This window comes from Oryx dammah, unplaced genomic scaffold, assembly GCF_014754425.2.
Source record: "Oryx dammah isolate SB20612 unplaced genomic scaffold, SCBI_Odam_1.1 HiC_scaffold_13, whole genome shotgun sequence".
In the NCBI taxonomy this organism is placed as follows: domain Eukaryota; kingdom Metazoa; phylum Chordata; class Mammalia; order Artiodactyla; family Bovidae; genus Oryx; species Oryx dammah.
In genome coordinates, this window is record NW_024070197.1 from 10,004,226 (window position 1) to 10,032,000 (window position 27,775).

The 27,775-nt window shown below is 50.5% G+C and overlaps 2 protein-coding genes across 5 annotated transcripts in view; one reads left to right on the top strand and one right to left on the bottom strand.

Annotated features, from left to right (window-relative positions):
- The window catches only part of PPP1R15A (protein phosphatase 1 regulatory subunit 15A), a 3,225-nt gene extending 1,277 nt beyond the window's left edge, over positions 1-1,948 (bottom strand). The window contains 3 exon segments of the mRNA XM_040252331.1: position 1; positions 4-994; positions 1,673-1,948. The exon segment at position 1 is cut by the window's left edge and continues 373 nt beyond it. Of these exon segments, the coding sequence (XP_040108265.1) occupies position 1; positions 4-985 (983 nt within the window). The 5' untranslated portion in view covers positions 986-994; positions 1,673-1,948.
- A 1,493-nt stretch (positions 1,949-3,441) lies between these two features.
- On the top strand, positions 3,442-27,748 carry PLEKHA4 (pleckstrin homology domain containing A4). 4 transcript variants are annotated; one of them, XM_040252326.1, is made up of 21 exons: positions 3,442-3,941; positions 4,058-4,062; positions 4,534-4,623; positions 5,709-5,816; positions 7,585-7,657; positions 7,771-7,871; positions 8,026-8,135; positions 9,672-9,890; positions 10,247-10,526; positions 11,152-11,226; positions 12,438-12,485; positions 12,614-12,694; positions 12,858-13,007; positions 13,928-14,026; positions 15,574-15,714; positions 17,108-17,207; positions 17,290-17,366; positions 24,364-24,525; positions 26,417-26,475; positions 26,874-26,986; positions 27,308-27,748. In XM_040252326.1, the coding sequence occupies exons 3-21, from the start codon at positions 4,540-4,542 to the stop codon at positions 27,574-27,576; spliced, it is 2,349 nt and encodes a 782-aa protein (XP_040108260.1). In that variant the 5' UTR covers positions 3,442-3,941; positions 4,058-4,062; positions 4,534-4,539; the 3' UTR covers positions 27,577-27,748. The 4 variants fall into 4 exon arrangements, with proteins under 4 accessions (XP_040108260.1, XP_040108262.1, XP_040108261.1 ...); XM_040252328.1 differs by having other exon boundaries at positions 3,442-3,618; XM_040252327.1 differs by lacking the exon at positions 4,058-4,062 and having other exon boundaries at positions 3,442-3,618.
- Positions 27,749-27,775: the final 27 nt, after the last annotated feature.

Below are 27,775 nucleotides of genomic sequence, written 5' to 3' on the forward strand. Positions count from 1 at the left end.
CTTCAGTTGCTTCTGAATCACAGTCCTCCTCCTCCTCCGTGTCTTCTTCTGGTCGATACACCCAGGCGCTCAGGAAGGCACTTGTGGGTGGGACGGAAGAGGAAGCCCCCATTTCCTCTGAATCACGGTCCTCCTCCTCTGTGATCGCACTGGATGGATGCTGCCAGGTTCTGAGGGAGGGCCTCTGGGCTAGACTTGTGGAGTGTGGCCCTGGGTCAGCATCTCCTTTCCCAGCCTGTTTGTCCTTCTCTTCCTCCTCAGGCTCCTCTCCCGAACAACATTCCCAGGCCCTGAGGTAGGAGCCTACAGATGAGGGGTACATGGAGGTTTTCGTGGCTGCTTCAGCCTCTGTTCTTTCTTCTGTGGCTCCATTCACCGGGCCGCACACCCTAACAGCTTCTCCATCCTCCTCCTCTCCTGGGCAACACTCCCAGTGTGACAGAGGAAAAGAGAACCGGGTCACTTCGTTACCTCCAGTAATCGCTTCTTCCTTAGATTCCTTCTCCCCAAGAAGGTCTGGCAGAGGTCTTACCGGAAGGCTGAGGGGCAGGGGAGCAGGCTGGCCATCCATAAATTCTTCCCGCTCTCTAGGGACACCAGTTGCTTCTTCCCCCCTGTACTTTTCATCATCATCATCTGAAAGTCCCCAGACTTCCAGAAGAGAATGCTTGGCTTCCAGGTCAGGGCAGGCCCCCGGGGAGGCTTCTGCGTCCTCCTCAGCTGCTCCACTGTCTTCAGTCTCCTCTTGAGGGTGCCTGCCCCAGGGGGCATGGCAGGTGGCCAGAGAAGCCTCTGCTTCATCCTCCAGGCCAGCTCCTCCCTGATCTGCTTCGATTACTGCTTCCACTAGCCAGGGCTCTGGAGGTCCTGGGCCCCTCAGGAGGCTCCAGGCCCGGTTGAGAAGGCCCATCAGTGGGGACAGGAGGAAGAAGTGGTGGGTACCTCTCCAGGGGGCAGGCTGATGGGGTATTTGCCCTGGAGCCATCTGTCTGGGCTGGGGAAAGAGGAGGGGAAAAGGGGGGGTCAGGTTTAGAAGCCATTTAGGGAATGGCATCAGAGGATGACCTTGAGTCATAGCAACGGAAATAGTAACACAAACAGCAATGTAAGAGTTCACGCCCCACATTCCTTTCCGATCCCAGCCACTCCCATCTCTGACCTTTGTTTCCCCACCTCTTCTCTCAAAAACTAGGAGTCCCCAGTTCTCTCCTTCCCTGAGTCCAACAAGCCCCCAGCCCCATCTGCTCCCAAACCCATAAGTCCTGGTCCCAGGAAGCCAAAACGCGGGTCCTCTACTTACTTCTCTTGGGGACAAAGTCCTAGTCCTTGCTTCTCTCAACTCCTGAGGACTGACAAATTAGCTCCCATCACCCACCCCCGCCTTGGAAACAAAAATTCCGATCCCTGGATGGTTACTTCTCTGGGGACCCAAGAGTCTGGCTCCCGGACCCCTCCTCCGTCTGCCTCAGGATTCTCAAGTTCCCAATTCTTTCTGCTTCCTAAGTCGGAGCCCTGGGGTTCCTCCCACCCCTCCAGAACCCCTCAGGTTTCCAGGCCTTCCTTAGTACCCACCGGAATTCAGAAGTCTGAGCGCCCGCCTCCTAACCGGCCAGGAGTCCGGTCCCAGCCCCGAACCCCTGGGGACCTAGGTGATCCGATCCCCTCAACTCACCAGCTCTGGACTGCGCGTCAACCCGGAGGCAGGAGCGCCGGCTGAGGTTGCCACAAGCGTTCGCAGGTTCGGACGGCTCGGGAGGTCAGCGCGTTCATCTCGCCCTCCGGCGTCGGGCTCGAGGACTCAAGTTGTTACCGGCTGCTGCAAGCACTGTCGCGACAAAGAGGCGTACTATCGTCCAGAGAAACATACAAATAAATCCACGCCGGAAACTTCGCGAAGAGGTGACGCTACCGTCAGCGCATTTATGGACCAAGGCAGCCGGACGTGCAGACGTCAGAGGGGAGGCGGGGTTTCGAAACGTAAACGTGAGGGAAGGGAACGGAAAACAAGGTTGGACTTCTCGCGGAGATTCCGCGCTTTGTGACATCACGCGGCGGCGGTGTTTCCAAGAGTGGCCACGCCCCAAGCGAGCGAGCTGTCACTCAAGTGCGTGAACTGCTCAAGCAGAAAGCGAGCTCGGTTAACCCTTGTTCCAGGCAAATGCCTCGCCTCTAACTTAAAACCAGGCCCCAGTCTAGAGTCTCCCACTTTCCATCTGTTCGACTTCCTACCTGGTGTGGGAGAGTATTATTGTTCCCATATCATAGATGGGGAAACTGAGGCTTAGGAATGAAATCACTTGCCCAAGGCGGTCACAGCAGAGTCTAGATTCATTGCCAAAGAGACAGAATGTGTAAGCCCCCTGAAGGCAGGCACTTTGCTTTGCTCACTGCATGGCACGTAGTAAGTACTCAACAAATACGTGGTGAAAGTGAAGGTGTTAGTCGCTGAGTTGTGCCCGATTCTTTGCGACCCCATGGACTAGCCTGTCAGGCTCCTCTGTCCCTGGAATTCTCCAGGCAAGAATACTGAAGTGGATAGCCATTCCCTTCTCCAGGGGATTTTCCCGACCCAGGGCTCGAACTCAGGTCTCCTGCATTGCAGGAAGATTCTTTACCGTGGTTAGGGGATACTTAACCAAAAATTCACATGCCTTCCCTGTCTCGGGCACAAGTCTCCACTCGTAGGTTTCACCTGCTTCAAATTTATCAAAACAAAACAAAAAACCTCTGCTTACACAAACTGAAATTCTGGCTATGTAGCACCAACGGAACCTCATGGGAGTCGGGGGGTCTTCTGCCACAAATTCCAGGCCCAGGAACACAGTCCCAGTGCTCCCCCGCACCGCCTCTCCGCTACTCACCCCCATCCCTCCCGCCCCACCCCTTAATCCTGTTCTTCAAAATATGCCCAGGACTCAAGTCTCCCTCCTGAAGGGGTCATCCTTAGTGTAGAACGGAATTCTCGCGTGAATCCGAGGTGGACATTGACCCTGGCCACTTGATACCCTGCTCGCTCAGGAATCTGGGCCACTCCTCGTCACTGGCACACTTGGACCCGTCCACTTAAAGCCACTCTTCCAGATCCCAGCTCCATTCACAGCCCAGCAGTCCTGAATCCTAGCTCACACCTTTCCAGGTGTCCAGGAGTCTGAGCCCCCGCGCCTTCCAAGATCCTAGTGATCTCCACTCAGGGCGCACTAGTGACCCCGACCCCTGACAGCGACCAATCCACTGAGGCCCTGGAGTCCAGGCCCAGTTCCAACTCGCCAAATATTTAGGAATCCTAGCTTCAGCTTTTATGGGACCCCGGTGGCCCAGGTTCCAGTCCAGCAGGGATCTAGCGGTCGGGGAGGGGGCTGGACGTCGCCCCCAACCCCTCCCCTCGGCTGCGGGGGCAGCTGAGCCAGAGGTCAGGCAGCGGTGGGGAGGCCAAGAGGGGCGGGGTCAGCTGGGATTGGGAGGGGAGACAGACGCGTGGGCGGCTGGCAGAGGGAGGGAAGGACCCGCAGAGAGGAAAGAGAAACTGGGCGAGCGAGGAAGAGAGAAAGTGAGAAGGGGAATCCGGGAGAGGAGGAAACAGCGGTCGTGGAGGGCCACGGAGAGAAAGAGAAAGAGATTGTAAGGGAGAGGGAGAGACGGGGCGAGCCAGGGAGGGAGAGAGAGAGAGAAAAGGGGATGGAGACTTAAAGACGAGAACTCCGTGAGTCCCAGAGAAAGAACTGAACAGAAACAAGAAAGACTGGGAGAGAAAGTGGTATGCGGGGTGGGGGTGCTGCAGAGGAGAAGGAGTGAGGGAGAGACTGAGAGACAAGAGATTCGAGAGCCAGAGACGCGGAGACAGAAGGTGAGACTGGAGAGAGAGACAGGGTAAGAGGAAGAGAGATCGTCTGAGGAAGAGACACCATCAGAGACAAAGAGACAAAAAGGGTGTGGATGAGCAGGTGAGAGCGGAGGGCTATGAGAGGCCGCCCCTGAGAGGCGGCCGAGGAGGGGGACTGGGGCTGGGTGTCCCAGCACCCACCCTGCCCTCGTGTGCTCTCTGCCCTCCGGACCCCAGAGCTGGTAAGTCCCCTGGCTGGGCTGCGAGGAGCTGCCAGAGTGCACATTCCTGGTGTCCCGGGACTTGGCAGGGATGTTTTAGGGGTGTATGTGGGAGGAAGGGCAGGAGACAGGTAGCTGCGGGGGCGGGGGTAGCCCTGGAAAGAGTCAGGGAATGAAGGGTTCCTGAGCACAGAGAGGGTCAAATTCCTGGCCAGAGGGCAGGGGGGCAAGAATAAAGGGGCCCCTATTCTCTGTCCCGGGCTACAGATGACTCCCCCCCATCCCCACAGCTGCCAGGGCCGCCCACCTCTCTTGGCATCACTCTTGGTATGCGGTCCCAGGCCGGGGCCTCCCCCAGCACCCCCAGGCTTCAAACAACAGGCTCTTTCTCCTCAGCCTCCTCCGACCTGCAAGCCCCTGACCCTGTCTCTGTCCCCACCCGGGTCATCTGCAGAGAGAGGCTCACACAGCTCCCTTTTTTCTCTCCCCAAGCCCCCAATGGAGGACGGCAGACCTCGGAGCAGCCTCAGCCTAGCCAGCAGCGCCTCGACCATCTCCTCGCTCGGCGGCCTGAGCACCAAGGTTCGACTTCTTGGTGGGGCTGGGGAGGAGCCGGGGGGTGCTCTGGGCTCCCCGATCCTCCTGTTTCCAAGCCCTGCTTTTGGCGCCACCCAAGGGACTCCGGTTGTCAAGAGCAAGGATCTTTAGCAACGGGGTCTGCCAGACCTAGCAAAGTCCCAAATTGCCCACCCGCCAAAGCTAGGAATTCAGAGGCACTCCCAGCTGTCCCCACCCCGCAGTATTTTCCTAATTTGAAGCCAGACTAACAACCCTGCTTGACTCTGGTTGCTAGGATCAGGCCACTCCCCAGCCGTGACCTCCCCCCTCCCCAGCCAGGAACTCAGTGTCTACTCTTATTAGGGACTAAGAAATCCTGTCTCTAGCCATGCCATCTCCCCAGTTCTGAAATCTGATAAAGGAAAGACCTTTCTCTGACCATAAGGCTTCATGCAGCCCGAGATACTTGCCGCCCAAATCTTCTTCCCAGACCAAAGTTCAGCAGTGACATTCATTTTCTTGTCCTCCAGCCCCTCCCCTCACTCATTTCCAGCTTCCCAAGTTCAGATTCTGTAGATTTGATTCTGACCTTCATCAGCGCCATTGCCAAGGAAAGGCATCCTTTGGGAATCTGGCCTGGGATATCCGTGGGGACGGGGTTGGGGGGGGGTGGCATCTCTCGGAATGGAGGGATTTGGAGCTCGCACCACCACCCTGGATGTGGTCACTATGGAATTCCATTCCCTGGCAAATCAAAGGTGTCCTTTGATTCCAGCTGACCCATCACCAGGGACCCAGCCATATTGCTGGTTCAGATGGCTTTGGTGGCTAAGGGCAGGCTCTCCTTGGCAATGGACCCTTTAGTCCCAAAGTCCCTCCCTAGTGGTCAATGGCCTTTTCCTTGACTCCAGACACCTCTCTCCACCCATGGAAAGTGTCTCTTAACTCTGCACTGTGCACATACAATTCTAATGCCCAAACTCAGCTCCCTCCTTGACCAGGTTTCTAAAGACAGCTGAGCGAGGGCCTTGGGTTGCCTGGGTCCCACTGCATGCTTTCCCAAGCCCATCCCAAGTCCACGTTCACTTCTGTCCTCCTTGTCTCCTCAGAAGTCCACCCGGGCAGTGAGCAAGGTGCACACCTTCGGCAAGCGGGGCAATGCGCTCAGAAGGGACCCCAACCTCCCTGTGCACATCCGAGGCTGGCTTCATAAACAGGTAGAGTGAGTGACAGAAGGGAAAGGACCCTCCAAGTGATGTCAGAGGCTGTGCCTTTGGCTGTCCACCATTTCTCTCCTTCCAAGTCTCCAAATATGTTTTTTCCCGATCCCTGCCTTATTCCGTCAACTCATTCATTCCTGCCATAACTACTTCTTGAACGTTTACCCTGTGCCAAGCCCTGGGGCACATATCATGTAAATAAAACAAACAAGTATCTAGCTACATCCAAGATGGCAGGGATGAATAATAAATTAATGTATATAAAAATGGATTCAATGATTTCAGATGGTGGGAAATGAAGCGCTGTGAAGAAATAACACAGGCTTCCCCAGTGGCTCAGTGGTAAAGAACCCACCTGCCAATGCAGGAGATGCAGATTTGATCCCTAGGTTGGGAAGATCCCGGGAGAAGGAAATGGCAATCTACTCCTGTATTCTTACCTGGGAAATCCCATGGTCAGAGGAGCCTGGTGGGCCACAGTCCATGGGGTTGCAAAGAGTTGGACACGACCTAGTGACTGAGCAGGAGGAAATAACATAGGAAAATGTGCTGGAAGGTGGCTGAAGGATGAGAGCTACATTTGACTGTTGGTCAGGGAAGGTGTCTCTGGGGAGATGACATTTGAGCTGAGAATTATATGTCAAGAAGGATCCCACTGTGTTAAGATCTGGGGAACAGAGGGACTCTGAAAGCAAAGGACCCTGCAGCAGGCAAAAATTTGGTGTTTGGTGGGAGCTAAGGTGAGAGAAGGAGGAGCGAAAGGTGGCAAGGAAGGGTTCTCTAAGAGTGGTCCCAGACCAGCAGTGTCAGCATCACCTGGGGACTTTCTAGAAATGCAAATTGTCAGCTCCCACCCCAGATCTAATGAGTGGAGAACGCTGGCGGAGGGAACCAGGGGTCTGTGTTTTAATAAGCCCAGCTGCTGATTCTTATGTGTACCAGAGTTGGAGATGCCTTGTAAGGCAGCAAGTTAGGGTAAGGAATTTGAGATGTATTCTAAGTGTGACAGTCATCTCTGTTTTGAGCAGGGGACTCACATGATCTGATTTATAATTTTAAGAAATCATGAGTGGGGACTTGCCTGGTGGTCCAGTGGCTAAGACGCCTCACTCCCAATTTGGGGGCCCAGGTTCCATCCCTGAACTGAGAACTAGATCCTACACCCCACAACTAAAAATCCCACATGCCAGGATGATCAAGAAGGTTGGAATTAAGACCTGGCACAACCAAATAAGTAAAAATAAATACCTTTTTAAAAGATCATGCTGCTCCTGTGGGAAGGGATGGAAGAGAAGAGGAGCACATGGTTGGAGATGGATTAGTTCTGGCAGAGGAAATGGGGAGACGCAGGGTATGGCTCAGCATCACCTTCCTGACCTCTCTGTGTCTCACATGCCATATTAAATGGGCCAAGTTATCCTACAGAAAGCTGCTGCCAGTGTGTGGTGAAGTATCTTTCTGTCCCAGTCTTCCTGTAATTTCTCAATCCCCGAATGACAGATGAGAAACCATGAGGTTCCTAGTGGAGAAATGACTTGCTTAAAGGCACAGTGTGAAAGTGCTGGGGTTAGGAGTCATACTCAGGTCCCGCTGTGTCTAAAATCTATGTCCCCTCAGCTGCAACCCACTGGTTTCCAGTTCTCCACCTGAATCTGTTACATCTAATATGTCTCTCTTCTCCTCCCCTTTCTGTGGGTCTTTGCTTCCAAGTGTCGCTATCTCCACCTTTTTCCCGCCCCTCTCTACTTCCACTCTGTCTCCCCAGGACAGCTCCGGGCTCCGGCTCTGGAAACGCCGCTGGTTCGTCCTCTCTGGCCATTGCCTCTTCTATTACAAGGGTCAGTGCCCCAGCTGGCATGGGTGGGCGGCCCCCCCCCCCGGTCTCCCTTTCCTCGAGTCTCTGGGCCTCCAGGTCTCTGTGTGATCCGTTATACCAGCCTCTCTTTTGCAGACAGCCGCGAGGAGAGCGTCCTGGGAAGCGTCCTGCTGCCCAGCTACAGTATCAGGCCAGATGGGCCAGGAGCTCCCCGAGGGCGGCGCTTCACCTTCACCGTGAGTCCCTTCCCCAGTGGGAACTAAGGCACTGGGCAGTGGGGGCAGGCATGCAGCATCCAGTATTGGAGATAAAAGACTTTTACCAGGGTCCATGGCATCCTTCTTTTTAGAGGTCCCGATGTCCCAGTCCCCCAGCTCTCTCTTCTCGCAGGCAGAGCACCCAGGCATGAGGACCTACGTTCTGGCTGCTGACACGCTAGAGGACCTGCGGGGCTGGTTACGCGCGCTGGGACGGGCCTCTCGCGCGGAGGGGGACGATTGGTGAGTGTAAGTCTAGGCCACGCCCCTGAACCTATACCTCCAATCTGGGCCCGGCTAATCATCCCAAACTCCTCCCCTTGAGACCCTGACACCTTCAGTGTCCAATCACGAGTCTTCTAGCTAAGGCGACTCCGCCCTTCAGGTCCCACCTCCAGGAAACCATCTCCAATCGGCAAAAAGTATCTCTCTGTAGGCTCCGCCGACCACTTTGTCCATCAATATTCAGTTCAGTTCAGTTTAGTCGCTCAGTCCTGTCCCACTTTTTGCGACCCCATGGACTGCAGCACGCCAGGGTTCCCTGTCTATCACCAACTCCCGAAGCTTGCTCACACTCATGTCCATGGAGTCGGTGATGCCATCCAACCATCTCATCCTCTGTCTTCCCCTTCTCCTCCCGCCTTCAATCTCTCCCAGCATCAGTCTTTTCCAGTGAGTCAGTTCTTCTCATCAGGTGGCCAAAGTATTGGAGTTTCAGCTTCAGCATCAGTCCTTCAAATGAATATTCAGGACTGATTTTCTTTGGATTGACTGGTTTGATCTCCTTGCAGTCCAAGGGACTCTCAAGAGTCTTCTCCAACAGCACAGTTCAAAAGCATCAATTCTTTGGTTCTCAGCTTTCTTTATGGTCCAGCTCTCACATCCATACATGACTATTGGAAAAACTACAGCTTTGACTAGATGGATCTTTGTCGGCAAAGTAATGTCTCTGCTTTTTAATATGCTGTCTAAGTTGGTCATAGCTTTTCTTCCAAGGAGCAAGTGTCTTTTAATTTCATGGCTGCAGTCAACGTCTGCAGTGATTTTGGAGCCCCCCAAACTAAAGTCTCTTCACTGTTTCCATTGTTTCCCCATCTATTTGCCATGAACTGATGGGACCAGATGCCATGATCTTAGTTTTTTGAATGTTGAGTTTTAAGCCAACTTTTTCACTCTCCTCTTTCACTTTCATCCAGAGGCTCTTTAGTTCTTCACTTTCTGTCACAAGGGTGGGGTCATCTGTGTATCTGAGGTTATTGATATTTCTCCTGGCAATCTTGATTCCAGCTTGTGCTTCATCCAGCCTGGCATTCCGAAGCATGATGTACTCTGCAATATAAGTTAAATAAGCAGGCAGACAATATACACAGCCTTGACGTACTCCTTTCTCAATTTGGAAGCAGTCCTGTTTTTCCATGTCCGCTTCTATTCCATGTCCATCGATACTGCTCCCCCAGAAATCTCCACCCCGTGAGGCTGCCACCTAAACAATGTCAGATTGAAAAAAGGAAAGGCTCTAGGCTGTCTCTGTCTACTTGCCCCATTGTTCGGTCTGGAGATGCATAGTTTGGTCCCAGCGACCTGGATGGACCTTGTGGCGTTGCACGAGATACTACTCAGGCCTCAGTTTCCGCATCTGCAAAATGGGGACAACGGTTGATAGTGCACTACCTCCCTTTTTTTTCTTTGTAGATTCCTGTGTCCTTGTCGGTGAAATGAGAATAAGGGCTGTTATAAGATTCAAAGGAGTGATGTCTTTTTTCTGTGTCCATTCGTTAGTGGGCAGCCTAGGTCATCTGCACGGCCCCAGACTGGGGAGGGCCCAGGCGGCCCCGGTGGTCCTCCAGAAGTGAACAGGGGTGTGGAAGAGGGGCGCGGCTCAGAATCACCAGAGGTGGCGCGGCTCTCCAGAGGTCGTGGCCGACCCGGGCTGCTCACTCCCAGCCCCACGGCTGATCTGCAATCTGGACCCCGAATTCGGAGGACGAGGAGCCCAGAGTGAGTTGGAGGAAGGAGTCTGGGATGAGAAGGTTCTATAGGGCTGAGCTTCCGAGGGCATTCTGAGGGCGCGGCCGAAGGGCAGGGTTGGGACTGGTTAGGGGCGTGGCTTAGCGCTTTCTCGAAGGTGTGTGTGACTTGCTGGACGCCTGCGGGGTCAGAGTCTGCTGAGGAGTCCTAAGGAGGGGATGTCACAAAGAGGGAAATTATTCGGGATCGGGCTATGAGAGGAGGGTTCTGCTCCAGAGGGACAAGGAGACACACTGAAGGGAGACACGTCTTTGAGGCTGACTCGATGGATGGAGGGATGAGGGAGCTCTTGTTGACGCAGTTCGCCTTTTCTCTCCTCTCCACAGCCTTTTCACACCCCTCTCTCGTCCTCCCTCGCCTCTGAGCCTCCCCCGGCCCCGTTCTGCTCCTGCACGCAGACCTCCGCCCTCCTCCGGAGACACAGCACCTTCTGCTAGACCCCATACCCCTCTGAGTCGCATCGATGTCCGGCCTCCCCTGGATTGGGGCCTCCAGCGCCAGACCCTCTCTAGGCCTCCCACTCCCCGCCGAGGACCCTCTTCTGAGGCTAGAGGAGGAAGGCCCCCCAGGAGTCCTCAGCACTGGAGTCAAGAGGCCAGAACACCGGTGAGCAGAGATGGCAGGGAGAGGGACTACAACGCCCATATGGCCGGGGGGTGCCTTTCCAGGCCAGTCTCTAAGCCGTTGGCCCCTGGGTATCATGGAGATTGTAGTTCAGCATAATTGCAGCTGGGTTCAGATGTGAAAGGGAGAGTGAACTTTATTGCCTGTCAGTTCTCAGGGCTGTCTTCAGGCTGGTCTTTGGCAATTACCCCTTAAACATTGTAGAATAGTCCAGAATATGCTCCTCTGATACATTACTGTGACAGCAGTGTGCGTTGCCTCTGCCTCGTGTGTCCAGTTTTCTCTTTCCAAGTTGGTCACCTGCTGTTTTCTCTGAGCATCACGGGACTGCAGCCCAGAAAACCCACAGCTAACCACAAATGTGAGAGTAAGAGTAGACTGCAACTTTCATTGGTCCCTGGGACTGTTTTGCAGGCTGTTCATTTATTATCATCCTGCGTGTCCCCACTGTGGCACACAGCTGGAGAAAAGATAGTTGAAGTTCCGGGGGCCCAGTTCTGAACCTCAGGGAGTCTCCTATGGCACTTCAATGCCAGACACATCCTTTCTATATCTGTTATTAAGACATGCCAATTTCTAAACATCTCTATTTGAATATTCCTCCCAGGCCCACTCTGGAACCTCCACATATCTCCAGCTCCCTCCAAGGCCTCCTGGGACCCGGGCTTCCATGGTTTTATTGGTAGGTATCCTGGGGCACCTTGAATCTGCCAAAGCCCCCTCCCATGCTTTCTTTGCTATAGTGAATGTCATCTCATTGACTAGTGTGCCTAGAGAAGGCTGAGCATTTCAAGGTGCCTGCATAGGTGCTATGTTAGTTTCCTAGGGCTCCTGAAAACTCAGTGACATATGTATACAGAATATCTCTCCACCATTCACACAATCTTCTTGTTGTTCTGTCGCTCAGCCATGTCCAACTCTTTGTGGCCCCATGGACTGCAGCACGCCAGGCTTCCCTGTCCTTCAACTCCCGGAGTTTGCTCATACTCATGTCTGTTGAGTCAGTGGTGCCATCCAACCATCTCATCCTCTGTCATCCCCTTCTCCTCCTGCCTTCACGTCTCTCCCAGCATCAGGGTCTTTTCTAATGAGTCGGCTCTTCGCATCAGGTGGCCAAAATATTGGAGCTTCAGCTTCAGTATCAGTCCTTTCAATGAATATCCAGGATCGAGTTCTTTAGGATTGACTGGTTTGATCTTGCAGTCCAAGGGACTCTCAAGCATCTTCTTCATCTTTCATTTGAGTCTTAAAGTTTTCCCATAGAGATTTGTGTGCTGTTAGTTAAGGTAACGCTGATAGTTTTTATAGTTATTTGAATGGTGTATTCTTTTTTTTAAATTATTTTCTATTACTAGTTATTGATGATGTAGAGATAATGTTTGTAACTTCCTTTTCCATCGGGCATCCTTGCTGAATTCTCTTATTTGCTCTAATAATTTTTAAAGTTTTTTTTCTTTTAATAATCTTTTCATTCTGTTGATTTTCAGGGCAGATGAGTGCATCATCTGTAAATAATGATGGTTTTATCATTCTCCTTCCTACCCTTACACTTTTCTTTCTTCTTAAGCTACAGCATCTCTCAAGATCTCTAATACTGGTAAACTGTCACAGTGGCAGTGCGCATCCTTGTTTTATTCTCAATCACAAAGGAACTGTCTAAATTTTCTCCATCAGTTATTGTATTTGTATAGTTATTTGGTAGCAAAGCCCACTGGATCTTCCTAAAGCCAAAAATCTGGCAATTAGTCTACTGAGGTTTGCTTTGCTAAAGCTTGGAACAAAGCTAATAAGGACAAGGGGTGCCAGCCAGTAGAAAGAGGGCTCAGCTCAGCACTGAGCTACAGTGAGGACTTGTTTGGGCATGTGACCCCCAACTTTTCTTTTTCTCCTCAGCCAGGACCCCCACTAGACTCAACCTTCCATCAAAGCTTGGAGACAGATGTAAGCACTCCTGACGCAACCCTGTTGAATTCGCAGAATTGGGGATAGAATGTTTTGGAAGGTGGGAGGGTGGGCGGGGCGAAGAGCCATGTCTGGTCCATAAACAGCTCCTGTCCTCCTGTCTCCAGACTCTGTTGACCAAGTTGTGCGGGCAGGACCGGCTCCTGAGGAGGCTGCAGGGGGAGATAGATCAGAGGCAGGAGGAGAAGGTACAGGACTCTGGGACAGAGGAGGGAGGGACACTTGGCCTCTCCACCTGCCCTTAGCCCATCCTGACCCCCAGGATACGAGAGGATACCAGAAGCCAGCTTTTCTCTTGCCCCGAGTCTGGGTATGGTTTCAGAAGTCTAACCGTCTTCTCCCTTGGTGCAGGAGCAATTAGAAGCAGCTCTGGAATTGACCCGACAACAGCTGGGCCAAACAACCAGGGAAGCCGCAGCTCCTGGGAGGGCTTGGGGGCACCAGCGCCTCCTGCAGGATCGATTAGTCAGTGTGAGGGCCACTCTCTGTCACCTGACCCAGGTGAGCATCTGAGAAGGGACATACCTCCTAGGAGACCCCAGGACTCTCCAAGTTGTTACTAAAGGGAACTTTCCCACAAAGACTCTTGGGAGGGTAGTTCTTGAGACTCCCCCTCCGTTTGAAACCAATGATCTTGACAGTCCTACAGGGTGAGGCACAAGCAGCCAAGAAACAACAGTATTTAATTTAGCCATTTAAGGGGGGTGATTTTGATATGGACTTCCTGGCTTTGAATCTCAGCTCCCACTCACAGTTGCTGTGTGACCTTAGAAAAGTTACTTAACCTCTCTGGACCTTAGATGCCTTTTCTGTAAACATGAGATGATAAAAGTCATATTTACTTCTTACGGCCATTGTGAAGATTTCATAAGTATATGTAAACGAATCACAGAATATTTAACTTATGCGCCTAGTATATGGTAAGCATTACTTGTGTTAGCTGTAATTATTGTTACTGTAAAATGGAGACATTGATAGTACCTACCTCACAAGAATTAAGTGAGAGCTAAGAACAGTGTCAAGTAAATGTGCCAAATAATGTTAAGTAAGTGCCGAATAAATGTTAGCTGCTCTTGTTATTATTGGTACTGGCAAAGAAGTTTCTGCTGCCCAGTGGGGCATAAGGTTTGTGGCTTTGTTCCAAGAATTCATTAGATCTGTGGACTCTGTCGCCCTAGAGGAGTGCAGAGGTAATCCAGAAGATTCAGGAAAAGCTGTTCTGTCTGCACTAGCTGTTCATTGGAATGGCAGGTTCCACACAGATGCTGGGGTTCCCAGTAGTCTGAGCAAAGAGGCCCTTGGGATTGCAGTCCATATAGCCCCAGGGGACACTTCCTCCTGCTCAGCTAGGAAAAGATAGAATGGGGAAAGATATGGTGGGTGGGCATGCTAACTGTGTGTCTCTTTTTCTGGAACCTGAGGAGCGAGAGCGTGTTTGGGACACATACAGCGGCCTGGAGCGGGAGCTGGGCACCTTGAGAGAGACCCTTGAGTACCTGCTGCACCTCGGGTCCCCCCAGGTACACCCCTGCCCCAAGCCCCCGAGCCCTGCCTTGCTCTCCCAAGTTCACTTGGCCATCTCAATAAATGCAGGAAAAACAGTTATAAAATGTAATATCCTTTCAGGGGCTTCCCTCACAGCTCAGTTGGTAAAGAATCCGCCTGCAATGCAAGAGACCCCGGTTCGATACCTGGGTTGGGAAGATCCCCTAGAGAAGGGAAAGGCTACCCACTCCAGTATTCTGGCCTGGAGAATCCCATGGGGTTGCAAAGAGTCGAACACGGCTGAGCCACCTTCACTTTCAGTATCCTTTCATGATAAAATCTCTCAGCAAAGTAGGAAATAAACTACTTCTTTAACCTGATTAGGCATCGATAACAAACCTACAACAAAGCATTGTTGTCGACAGTGAAATACTGAAGTCTTTCCCCCAATATTCAGAATAAGGCCAGGATGTATGTTATTGCGAGTTCCAGTTAGTATTGTATCAAGGATCCTAAACAGTACAAGTGAGTCTAACAAATAAGTCAAAGGTATAAGGACCAAAGAGGAAAAAGTAAAGCTGTTTTTACTTACAGATGACAAAATTGTGTATGTAGAAAATCCAAAATAATCTCCAGATAAACTGTTAGCATAATCAAATCCAGCAAGGTAACTGAATGCAAGAATAATACACAAAAATCATCTTCCTGTATGCTACTCCAGTACTCTTGCCTGGAAAATCCCATGGGCGGAGGAGCCTGGTAGGCTGCAGTCCATGGCGTCGCTAAGAGTCGGACACGGCTGAGCGACTTCACTTTCACTTTTCACTTTCATGCATTGGAGAAGGAAATGGCAACCCACTCCAGTACTCTTGCCTGGAGAGTCCCAGGGATGGGGGAGCCTGGTGGGCTTCTATCTATGGGGTCGCACAGAGTCGGACCCGACTGAAGCGACTTAGCAGGAGCAGCAGCAGTGTTTACAATTAACATAAACAAATTAACTATCTGAAAGAAGTCTGATGAAAGATATGCAAGACATCTTCTCTGAAAGCCACAAAATGTCATTGAGAGAAATTAAAGAAGGCCTATATAAATGGAGAGATGGACCATGTGCATGGATAGGAAATATACTAGTATAAAGGTGTGGTCTCCGCAGATTGACTTCCCCAGCGGGGATCTGCTGTCCCAGTACAACATGTGGAGATTGACAAGCTGACTTTAAATCATATCTGGAAGTGCAGAAGGCCGAGAGTAAGCCAAGGCAGCCTCCAAGAACAAAGCCCGAGGACAAACACAGCTGGATAGTGTCTGACTTTAAAGCTACAGTTAACAAGAAGGCAGTGTAGTACTGACACAAATTTAGACAAACAGACTAAAGGGCTAGAATATTCAGAAACAGACTCATATTTACTTATATGGTCGCCTATTTACAACAGAGGTAACAGTGCAGAAAAAGACAATATTTATGATAAACGGTAATGGGTCAGTAGAATGGGGAAATTTCAGGCCCTTTCCGTGGCTTATTGACTTTAACCCTCCTTGCATTTTCCCACCTTTGAGTAACAAATTCCTTTCCTTTCTCCAGGACAGAGCATCTGCTCAGCAGCAACTGTGGATGGTGGAAGACACGCTGGCAGGTCTGGGGGGCCCCCAGAAGCCACTTTCCAACACTGAGCCTGACTCCCCATCCCCTGCTCTGCAAGGCGAGGAGTCCTCAGAGAGGGAGGTGAGGCCACACACATCTTTCCCACCTCCAGTTTCCTGTCCTGTCTGCCCCTGGCCTAAGCCGCTACCCACTCACCTCTTTCACCCTTGGTCGGCTAGCCAACCTCAGGTACATGTCCTCTATTTCCTTATTTGGTATTATGGTCATAGTCCAGAGCTGTGCTGGACCCACAACACAACTTGGTGAGTTGCCAACAGCTCACAAGGTCCAGTTGCCTGCATCTCAACTCCACACTCAGTGATGACGTGTCGGTAGCTTGAAATTGACTGTGGTGGGAGTATTTACACCATGGAAATTGGCAAACTGCTGCAAAGGAGGGCTCTTTTCTTCCAGAGAGCATTTGTTAAACATTCACCAGATACCACTGATCTTAATCCCTCCCTTGCAGGGTTAATTTAAATATTTGCTTGCAGTTTATTTTGGTTTTTCTAAATAGACATTCACATCTGTAAACAATAGGATTTTGGTTTCAGCTCCAACCCCCAATTCCTTAGAACTTGTTATTCTCATACATTGGCTAGAATTGCCATTTGTTGTTGTGTAGTCGATAAGCGGTGTCCAGCCCTTTTGTGACTCCATGGACCGTAGCACACCAGACTCCCGAGCGAGGATACTGGAGTGGGTTGCCATTTCCTTCTCCTGCAGGGCTCTTTAGAAAGAAGACGTTGTGACTAGAAAGTGCCTGACATAGAGTAAGCCCTCAGGAACTAGGAGTCATTGCAGTCATAGCTGAGTCGAACAGAGGGGATTCAATGCGAGAATTCTGGTAAAGTAGTTAACACCATGCCAGAGGCATAATCATTATAAAACCTCACATGTGGACCAGTGTGGGAATCCCTGGTGGTCCAGTGGTTGGGAATTCATCTGGCAGTGCAGGGGACATGGGTTCTATCTCTGGTTCGGGAGGATTCTACATGCTTTTGGGTGACTAAGCCCAAGTACTCCAACTACTAAAGTCCGTGCCATCTAGAGCCTGTGCTCTGCGACAAGAGAAGCCACGAGAAGCCCATGCATGGCAACTAGAGAGCAGCCCCCACTCGCTGCAACTAGAGAAAGTCTAGGCAAAGCCACAAAGGTCCAGAAAAAACAAAATTAATTCATTAATTAAAAAACCCCCCTCACAGGTTATAAAGACTTGTTATGTGCCAGGCACTGTTCTAAACACCTTCCTTGTATCCATTCGGTCCTCATATCAAAAGGGTGAAGTGTGGCACAGAGAGGGAAGGTAACTTGCCCAAGGTCACACAGCAAGCAAAATGGCAGAGCTGAGGTCTGAAAACAAGGTCTGGTTCCCGGTTTTCAATCTTAATACTACTTATGTAGTCTCTGTACTGCTACGTGCTTGAAAACTGTAATCCTAGTGATCTATTATCCCCTTTCTTGACCTCCCCAGAGCCTGACGGAATCCTTGGAACTGAGCTCATCCCGGTCCCCTGAGGCTGATTGGGGGAGGCCCCCAGGGGGCGACAGAGAGCTCTCCAGCCCTCGCTCAGGTGAGCGTATGGGGTTGGGAGGGACTCACTCGGCATTCCGCATGCTCACCACATCCTCACCCATCCCGTTCTGCTCCTCCAGGAATTGGATCTCCAAGGGTCTCCCGGGCTTCCAGCCCCGAGGGTCGCCGCCCCACTTCCCCTCAGCCAGGAACCAAGGTAGGCAGTCCATCCAATCTCCTTGGGTCCGTTGTAACCCTTTGCCTACCACAGATCCGCTACTTTTGGGGAAACATGTGGGAGAGGAGCATTCTAAGCCACACCCCAGAGCAGAGAGAGTGAGATTTGTGGAGAGCACTGGGACTGAATTTTGTCTCTGCCACTTCTAACCTGTGTGACTTTGGGTTGGTTAAGAAACCTCTCTGCCTCCATTTTCTCATCTACAAAATAGAGCTGATAGCAGTGTCTACCACCCAGAGCTGATGTGGAGAGTCCAACTAGATGAATGCCCCTGAAGTTTGGAAGCAGTGACTTCGAGCAAGCACTTCATTCATTCATTCATCAATAATTCATTCAACAGATATTTATTAAATGCCCTCTTTGCTATCTAATAAGGTAGCCAGTAGCCACATGAGGCTATTTAAGTTTAAATGAATTTAAATGAAATAAAATAAAAACTCACCTTCATTTGAGGAGTTCAGGTATTCAGGAGATACACGTGGCCAGCAGCTACCCTGTTGAATAGTGAAAATATAGAATATTTTCATCATTCAGGAAAGTTCACTCAGGACCCAGATGTGAGCAAGATGAGAAAAATCATCTTTCTCTCATGAATCTGACATTCTAGTGGGAAGAGGTAGATAATAAATAATTGTGAATTATTTTATGTAAGTGCTAAATAAATAAAAACAGCCTGGGGAGGGGATTTGGAATTTTGGCAAAGGGATGGAGTTGTAAATGTTTTGGTCTGGGGAGGCTTCTGTCAGGGAAGGAGCCCTGGGGATGTCTGGTGGAAGAGCGTTAGAGGCAAAGGGAAGAGTATTTGCAAAGGTTCTGAAGAGTCTGGTGTGTTGGAGGAGCAGCTAGAAAATCAGTGTGGTTGGAACCGAGTAACCGAGTAAGGGGAAGTGGTTGCTGATGAGGACAGAGAGGCAATAGGGGCAGATCGTGCCGGGCCTTGTGGTCCAACGTGAGGACTTTGACACTGGGTAAGCTGGAGCCATGGAGAGTTCTGAGCAGAGGAACGAGTTTCCACAAATGGAGACTGGCACCCTCTGGCGGCCACTTGGGGGAGTGGACTGTGTGGATACCGCCTGAGTCATGGTTGCGGGGGCCAGTGGGATATTTGAGGGGGACTGATAACAGTTGTTTGCACTAACTTAGGAGTGGCCACATCAAGAGGGAGTCAGATTCTAGATATACTGGGTTTTCAAACTTTTTAAAAAACCCTTGGGACCTCAGAAGCCATTTTTGTTTTTGTTTTTGTTTTGGCCGATCTCCACCAGCTTGCTGGTTCTTAGTTCAAGGACCAGGGTTGGAACCCCAGTCCCGGGCGGCGAGAGCGCCAAGTCCTAACCACTGAGCTGCCAGAGGTTTAAAATGCAAAATTTTGCAGATTCTAGGCTGGTAATTTGGTGCTTATACTATGTACTGTGTGTGTCTGGAGCAACGTGTGTGTGTGTGTGCTAAGTCACTTCAGTCGTTTCTGATTCTGTGTGACCCCATGGACTGCAGCTCGCCAGGCTCCTCTGTCCACGAGATTCTCCAGGCTAAAATACTGGAGCGGGTTGCCATGCCCTACTCTGCCTGGAGCACATGCTTCATCAAATACATTACCATTTCTCTAATAAAATGTATGAATCTGCATATGAAATGGGATAAAGGCTATAAATAACATCACCATTTAAATGTCAAGCTAAAAGCAGAGCAGTAAATTACTTAAGTGAAGGAGTCAGTGGAATAAAAATAAATTATAATATCAGCCACTTTTTTATTTCTCAGGAAAAGGTTTAGTAAACATGTCACACATCCAAGTACAAAGGAAGCCAAGAACCTAACTATTCACACGCAGTGAATGCACGTTTGGTGGCTTGAGGACTCTGGGGACAGAGGTCACTGGTCGGGCCAGCAGTGCCATCATCAAGTTGGACATAAGAGGCAGGACCAGGGATGGGGCTTCCTGAGGATGAAGCAGGTGACCTCTGTAGAGTTTCTGGCTGTGTCATCTGTTTTTCCCCCAAGCTGCTTACTTCCCCAAACAGGGAACGGACCTAGGTCACAGCAGTGAAAGTGCCAAGTCCTAACCACTGGGAATTCCCTTTTCAGCTCCCTAATAAAGGGTCTTGTCTGGGCCCTGTCCTTTTAATTGAGTACACTGGTTAGAGTCTCTTGGTTGCTCATAAACACAAAACCCTGAAGGTCAGCAATGAACTGACTGTTCATTTCATCATTTTGTCTGTAGGGAGTTTCCACTCTGTAGCCCCAAGGTCATCAACAGCATTGCTGTAATCTCCCATTTCAGAATCTCAAGCCACAGCCTCAGTTTCTTTGTCTCCCAACCAGTGCCCACCAGGCAAGTCATTGCTGGGACCAGTGGGAGCTTCCAGTTTTACCTGATCACCTTGGGTAAAAAGAGCAAGGATCAGGAACTTCCCTGGTGGTCCAGTGGCTAAGAGTCGTGCTCCCAATGCAGGGGGCCCAGGTTCCATCCCTGGTCAGGGAACTAGATCCTGCACGCCACAGCCAAGAGTTTGCATGCCCAGACTAGGAGACGTCCCATGCTGCAACTAAAGTTTCCATGTGACACAGTGAAGATCGAAAGTCTTGCAAGAACAAATCATTGGGGAATTCAGGGGATAGCTCCCAGGCAACCTGGGCATGTTGGGGATGGTTTCCTGGAGGCAGACAGACCTTGAAGAAGGAATCCATGGCAAAGAATTTATCCATGGCAAAGCAGGACAACAGCTGGTGTAAATGTCTAGACTGAAGTGGGGATTTAGAAAGCCAGGGCTTCTATTAGCCTACAGGATACCTTTTTGTGAATTAGAGACAGGCACCCCCTTCTACGTGAGCAGAACCTGGAGCCATCAATGGAGGGCTCAGCCCTTGGGCAGTGAGCAACCCATACAACTGCACATGGCCTCTTGGGAGCACAGAGCTCTGACCTCGGAATGCCATCCTCCAACTGAAGGGTAGTTCAGTTAAAGTCAATGAATTTCTCAGACCCTTCCTGACTGCCAGGCCTTACAAGGCAAGATCCCCAGACCACGTCCTGTTTTCAAGGATCTACATTTCTGAGTTTGCCAGTGTAGTGAATCTCTGCATCACAATCTCTAGTTTTTTTAAAAAACTTCGTTGTTGCTGTTATTTTTTTTTGGCTGTGCCACGTTGCATTTGGGATCTTAGTTCCCCAACTAGAGATTGAACTGGCACCCCCTGCATTGAAAGCACCCTGTTTTCCTGTGGCTTCCCGCATCCCGAAGCTGGCAAACAGATCCTGCAGGAAAAGTATGGCTGCTGGACTTGGCAGGACCATTCTGATGCCCACTAAACCATCAGCAGATGACCAATCCAAGTACAGTGTCAAGAGGAGTTGCTGTTTCTCCCTTTCTCCCTAAACTTTGACGAGTGCAGGAAGAAATCCCAAATTATCTTATTTGTTCAAGATTCTGATCTTCTAGAGGCCAGCCCTGGTGGAAGGTGTTGGGGGACCTGCCAGGAATTATTCCTGATGCTGGAGGCTGATGGGGGAGAGGCATGAATGCAATCCTTACACACATCCAACAGAGTTAAGCTATTTCCTAGGGGTCTCAGCATTAGGAAGCCTTTTAAAGGTTAGGTAAGCAAAAGAGTTGGACATGACTTAGCGGCTAAACGAGGACGACAACAATAAGCTGTGTCTGGATGAATGAAAAAACTCTGGCTGTGTAGGAAACAGTACTCCAAAGGGGAACAGGCTATGCATGCAAAGGCATGGAGCGGATAAAGGAAAAAGCAGCTGCTTTGTATAGGAAACAAAGCTGAATTTATTCCCTAGTGGCTCAGACGGTAAAGAAGCGACCTGCAATGCAGGAGACCTGGGTTCTATCCCTGGGTTGGGAAGATCCCTTGGAGGAGGGCATGGCAACCCACTCCAGTATTCTTGACTGGAGAATCCCATGGACAGAGGAGCCTGACGGGCTACAGTCGCAGAGTTGGATACGACTGAGCGACTTAGCACAGCACAAGCAAGACAGACCTCTTGTAAGACAGAGCCGATCTGAGCAAAGCGAAGAGCTGATGTCATGTGGCGTAGAGTTGGGACACGGGTGGCTTGTGGAGCCTGGAGTGTTGAGTTGTTCTACGATAAACGGGGGAAGCTTTGTGTCTGTTGCTAATTGGCTGATTTTCGGAAACGCAGGGCTGGCGCTGATTGGCTGGCTTTTAGGGCGATGGAATGCCAGTTAAGATTGCTTATTCGAATAGATTTAAAAGCTTTTCTGTTGCTTCCTTACTATCAGGTGGAAACCAAGTACTCAATCTGGCCTTTCTTAGGAAGAGAAGAACTATTTTCAGTGGTGTGTGTTAAGGATTGCTGAAAAGTGTTAGTTGTTCAGTCGTGTCCGACTCTTTGCTACCGCATGGACCGTAGCCCGCCAGGCTCCTCTGTCCATGGAATTTTCCAGGCAAGAAAACTGGAGTGGGCAGCCATTCCCTTCTCCAGGGGATATTACAGACCCAGGAATCGAACCTGCATCTCCCGCATTGCGGGCAGATTCTTTGCCATTTGAGCCATTAGGTTGGGGCTGCACCAGATAAACATCTTGGGGGACTTCCCTGGTGAAAGACCAGTGGTGAAGATCCGGCGTTTCCAATCCAAGGGGTGCAGGTTCAATCCCTGGTCCGGGAACTAAGACCTCACATGCGATGTCGCGCGTCCAAAAAAAAAAAAAAGGTGGGGAGGGGGGAATGTCTCCTCCCTCAACCCTGTGGGCAGCTTAGGTACAGGAGTGGTGCAAGGGGAGCCAGGAATTTCAGAACTGAGCAAGGAAAAAGATATGACCACTAGGTGGCAGTAGCACAAAGAGTTTCAGTTGGTCCACGGCTGACCTGTTTGCTTGTGGAATAAGTCCCTCTCAGCAAGGGACCCTCCAGAGGTTACTACCTGGGGGCCACGGCCCAGGAGGAGAGGGACCGGGGACAAGGGGACTCCCAGGAGAGAAGAGATTGGAGAAGGGACTTAAGGATCTAGGTGATGTGCTTAGCAGCAGAGGGGAGTTTCCTAAGGGCAGCAGCCTGTTGAGGGCGTGGGTGGGGCTTTCATAGCTACAAGTTAATCCTGCTTATGGCTAGCAGATGCTGGTTACAACTTCAGGAAGAATTTAAAGCAGGCAGGCTTCAAATGGCTAAAAATATCCGCCCATGTGGGCTGTCTTTGAAGCAAGTGGATATGTAAAAGTTTCACTTTGGCCCTGGCGGAGACTTTCGGGTCAGCGTCTAGCCTGTTGTGAAGAAGTAGGTGATGCAGGGCCAGGGAACTCCCTGGCGGTCCTGTGTTTAACATTCTGGGCTTTCACTGCAGAGGCACAAATTTGATCCTTGGGAACAGAGATCCCACAAGCCCCATGGCTCGACAGGAAAAAACAAAAACATAGGGCCAATTTCCAGGGGGGTGTGTGACCCAGGATCGATCAAATCAAAGCAAATAAACTGCAGTGGTTGGTCCTACAATAAGCAACAGATCCAAGCTGTCTGCCTAGAATTTTCTAACTGGACACTGCAGTCAAGAGTTCTCTCCCCACCCCACCCCCTTCCCTTTGTTTTTAGCGTAAACAATAAATGTATTGTCTTGCAGTTCTGTAGGCTAGAAGCCTGAAATCTAGGTGTCCACAGGGCCGCATGCCTTCTGGAGGCGCTAGGGAAGGATCACTTCCTCGGCTTGCGGCATCATGACTTCACCTGTCACGTGGCGTTCTCCCTGCGTGCACGTCTGTGTCCAAATTACCCCCTTTCCTGAAGGATAACACACATTTGCTGCTCTGTTGGCCCCTTTCCTGCTCAGAGCATCCCAGATGTCCAACAGCTTTCCTTCATTTTATTCCATCTCTGTCTCCTTTGTTTTGACTGGGCAGCTTTTCTGCTGAGCTGGTTCACTGGACTCACATATCACATGCCTGATCTCTTACCAAATGGTTTTCTGGCCACACCCTTGGCATTCTCTTCAGAGCAAGCTTCCTTGCAAAGGAGATAGATTGAGAACATTCCAGGTTTCAAGTTCTCCTTCCATTCATCCCCATCCTCTTGCGTTTTGAGTTCCTAAGGCTCTAAGCCCAAGATCAAGGTGTCATCAGTATCATACTTCTGGAAGCTTCAGACAAAGTTCCCTGGCTTGTGGCAGATAACCACAATTATCACAGGACAGTCTCCCTGTGTCCACAGTCTCCCTGTGTCTCCCTCTCTTCCCTCTGGTTTTGAGAGCACTAGAGAACTTGTCGAGTCCTCCTTCAGGCAAACCCAAAGTGATCTTCTTAATGATCTTAGTTACACAATAAATCTCATCCTTATTAATGTTTTCAAAGCTGATTGAAACCAGACTTATTATTTTTTTAAAATCATGAGCAAACCAGAGTCCCAACTACTACTTCCAGGAGACTTGTTACGTCCAGAGACGAATGGGTGTTGATCAGGCTGGCACTACAGGTTCCAATAAGGCAGCTGATGGGCTTGAGGCCAGACAGATGGGTAGCAACCAGTCGCACAGGAACTGTAACACCTTTGTCCTGAGAGCCTTGTGGGATATGGAAGGACTTGAGCATATCCAGCAGAGGGACAGCCTGGGCTCCAGGTGTAGAAGTAAGTCCTTGAGATCCAGGGCTGAACTTATTGGGAAGGGCAAGACACAGGAATTCTCCAGGCCAGAATACTAGAGTGGGTAGCCTTTCCCTTCTCCAGGAGATCTTCCCAACCCAGGGATTGAACCCAGGTCTCCCCACATTGCAGGTGGATTCTTTACCAGCTGAGCCACAAAGGAAGCCCAAGAATACTGGAGTGGGTTGCCTATCCCTTCTCCAGGGGATCTTCCAGACCCAGGAATCGAACCAAGGTCTCCTGCATTGCAGGTGGATTCTTTACCAACTGAGCTTTGAGGGAAACCCAAGACAGAGGAGGCTGAGAGGTTCAGGGAAGAGAGAAAAGAGAGGCCATGGTTGGAATCTCTAGATGTTTCTCATCTCCCCAGGTCCCCCTGGCCCGGCCCCGGATGAGTGCTCAGGAGCAGTTGGAGAGAATCCGAAGAAATCAAGAGTATGGACGGCCTCTCCCTCGCCCAGCCTCCCCCCGGCTCCTCACCCTGGGGAGGACACTGTCCCCAACCAGACGCCAGCCTGATGTGGAACAAAAAGTGAGGGAAACAGGGGTGGGTCAGTGAGGCAGCAGTGGGTTCTCAGTTCCTGGTTGGAGCCTCAGTTTTCCTCTCTGTAAAATGGGGATTTTTTTCCTTCCTCTATATCAGGTTTACTTGTACCTGTTTTCAATTCAGCATCCTGTCTCCCTTATCAGTGGAGAACAGGATGGGCCAGAGGCAACATCTCTATCCTCACCAGCATTCTCACTCCTCTGGGAGGAGTGGGTTTTAGAGCTGGATTGGAAGCCAAGTTTTCCTGTTCAGTTACTATGCTGTCAAAGGCAAAGAAAAAAAATGTATTTACTCTATTGCCATGGAGATCACACTGCCAATCTGAAGATCGGAGTGTCTGGGCAGGATGGTTTTTTCGCTTGTTTTTTGTTTTGGGCTGTGCCACTGCGCAGCTTGTGGTATTTTAGGCTTGGGTTCAGTCCGTGTTTGAGGACTTGGCTGTGGGAGTGCGGAGCCCTGCCTGCGGGACCACCAGGGAATTCCCCATGGATAGTTTCATCTTAAGACTCTTCTAGGAAGGAATTAGAAAAGTGGGGTGATTTTGGGGTTGTGACTGTTTTTGTAAATGGGGGGCATCTCAAGTCTGCTGAATATCAAACATTGATCTCTATGTCTAGCTAGTTTTTCGGGGGCAACAAGTTCATTAATCATTTATGACAAAAGGAATGTGAATTTGGAGGGTCTGTTTCTGGCCTCGTCACAGGGGGCTCATCTGTGAATCTTGTCGATGAAAATTCTATTAAAATCAAGTTAACAAGAAAAAAGGGGACTTTTATTTGAGCCAAACAGAATTAGAACTTGGGAGAGAGACTCTCAGAAAGTTCTGAGAACTGTTTCACCATCTGTTAGAAGTCAAGAGGCACACTCGTATCTGTTTTCCAGACAAAAGATCGAACATCAAAATGACATACTGACAGGACTTTCCTGGCAGTTCAGTGGTTAAGAATTTGCCTTGCAATGCAGGGGACGAGGGTTTGATACCTGGTCTGGGAACTAAGATCCCACATGTTTCTGGGCAACTAAGCCTGTGTGCCACAACTACACAATCTGCTGTTGTTTAGTTGCTGAGTCATGTACGACTCTTTTGCAACCCCATGGACTATAGCCTTCCAGGCAATCTTCCTGACCCAGGGGTGGAACCCACATCTCTGTTGAGCAAGTAAATCTCCTGCGTTGGCAGGCAGATTCTTACCACTGAGCCTTCAGGGAAGCCCATGCACTGTGACAAAAGATCCCACGTGATGCAACTAAGATCCCAAGTGCCACAACTAAGACTTGATGCAGCCAGACAAGTTAAAACAAACAAAGAAGCAAAATAACATAGTGATATCTTACCTAAGCTTCACCAAGGATACATAGTCTAGGGAAGCACATGCAAAGCCAGCAGCAAGTTACTACGATCCCCTGCAGAACTGTGAAAGAAGCTATTCTTTTAAGAAGTTACATTGGTAATGTCAGAAGAAAGGGAAAAAAGAAATGGTCTTCAGAACAGAGCAAGCACTGCCAACTCTGAGGAGCTCTGGCTAATGTGTAATCCTGCTGCACACTGCACATTAGAGATGGAGGAGCCCCAAACAAGCACACAGAGAGACTTTGATCTTTAATTTTCCTGTCCTGTCTTAAAATATCAATTTCACATCATTCAGGCTTATCTAAGTCATATGAAGAAGCTGCTCACCAGAATGCAAAAAGGCGTGGGGAAGTGGTTGCGGGGGTGGTGATTTTCCAAACTCTTCCCTCTTTCCCAGGAGTTCAGGTAAAGTTAAGAATTAGCAGTGTCTTTGGGGCAATTTTATCCTCTGAGCCTCTTCACCCTCAAAATGAGAACATGGGAACTTCCAGGGTGAGGAATTCTAATGCCCCCATTCCTTTGCAGCCTGTCCTGGGACACTCAGGAGCCCAGAAATGGCTCCGAAGTTCGGGGTCCTGGAGCAGGTAAGGAATTGGAGATCGAGGCAACAACGAAGGGAAATAAAAAAGAAAAGGGGAGTAGTATTACTGTTAATGTCTTTTGAGTACTAAAGTACAGATCGTAGAATCTTTTAAAGTCGCTTGAGTTCTTGGGGAATCAGAAAACTCTAGTTCGCAGGGAGAACTGCAGTTCCTTGTTCTATATCAAACTCCGCCCCGCTGTCAGGAAATCGGAGAAATTTTCGGGCAACTGGACTACAAATCCCACAATGCACGCGGGCTTCTAAAAAAGAGGGTCGCTCTACGTTTCAAATCCTTTAGAGACACGTGCTAGGGACTACAACTCCCAGAAGGACACGCGCGGCACTGTGGCCTTCACTGTACTGGCTAATTGAAGTTTTCCCCAAACTCTTTCTTTCTAGTCCAAGGAACACCACCCCTTATTTGTTGACATCCGAAGGGCACCGGGAGCGAGTCCTCAGCCTCTCTCAAGCCCTGGCCGCTGAGGCATCGCAGTGGCGCGGAATGATGACAGGTGAGAATGAGCTGGGGACTTAGGACTTCTAGGTTTTAGGGATGGGGGGGGTCGGAGGTCTGGAATCTCAGGTCGTGATGGGAAGGGGTCTGAGGGCTCCTGGGAATCCTTTGTCTTGATGAGAGAAGACCTGGACAGGGCTTGGGAGTGCTAGATTCCAGGTAGGAGGGGGCTGGGGCGCAGGAGTGCTGAGTCTAGGAGAGCAGGGGGCAGAGAGGCCGGACTCCTAGGTTGGAGAGGAAAGGCCTGGCGGCGGAGGGCGGTGTCTGGACTTCTGGATTCCTGAGTTTGCCATTCTCATTCCCCATCCGTCCTCTCCAGGTGGAAATTTGGACTCTCGAGGGGACCCTCTTCCCCCTGCGCCGCCGCCTCCGTCAGATCCCACGCCCCAGGCGTCCTCACCCCGAAGATCTCGATCTCCTCCAACAGCCAATTCCTGCTCTACGGGTTTCTCCCCCAGAGGTAGTGGGCGCGGCGCAGGCCCCGCCTCCTGGGAAGAGACCTGGGATGCCGGGCCGGCCCCTCCCGCCCTGACCCCCGACGACGGGGCGTGGCCTCTGAGAGTCACCCTGCTGCAGTCCAGCTTCTGACCCGCCCAGACGTGGTAGCCAATCAGAGCGTAAGGGCGTGGCCTGGCGGGACCACCTGAAGATCTGGAGCCTCTTGTCTCCCGTGACCTAGAAATGGTTTCTGTGACCATAGTTTGCTTTTCCCGACACTTGTCCAAATTTAGATTAAAACTTTGAACTTTTTAGTCAATAACTTTTTGTCTGTTTGAGGTTGTGACTC

Excerpts from the sequence above, each read along its gene's own strand:
- PLEKHA4 (XM_040252326.1), top strand. The coding sequence starts at position 4,540 with ATGGAGGACGGCAGACCTCGGAGCAGCCTCAGCCTAGCCAGCAGCGCC. Across the intron at positions 4,624-5,708 it reads TCGGCGGCCTGAGCACCAAG|AAGTCCACCCGGGCAGTGAG; the intron begins GTTCGACTTCTT and ends TTGTCTCCTCAG. Across the intron at positions 26,987-27,307 it reads GTGGCGCGGAATGATGACAG|GTGGAAATTTGGACTCTCGA; the intron begins GTGAGAATGAGC and ends CGTCCTCTCCAG.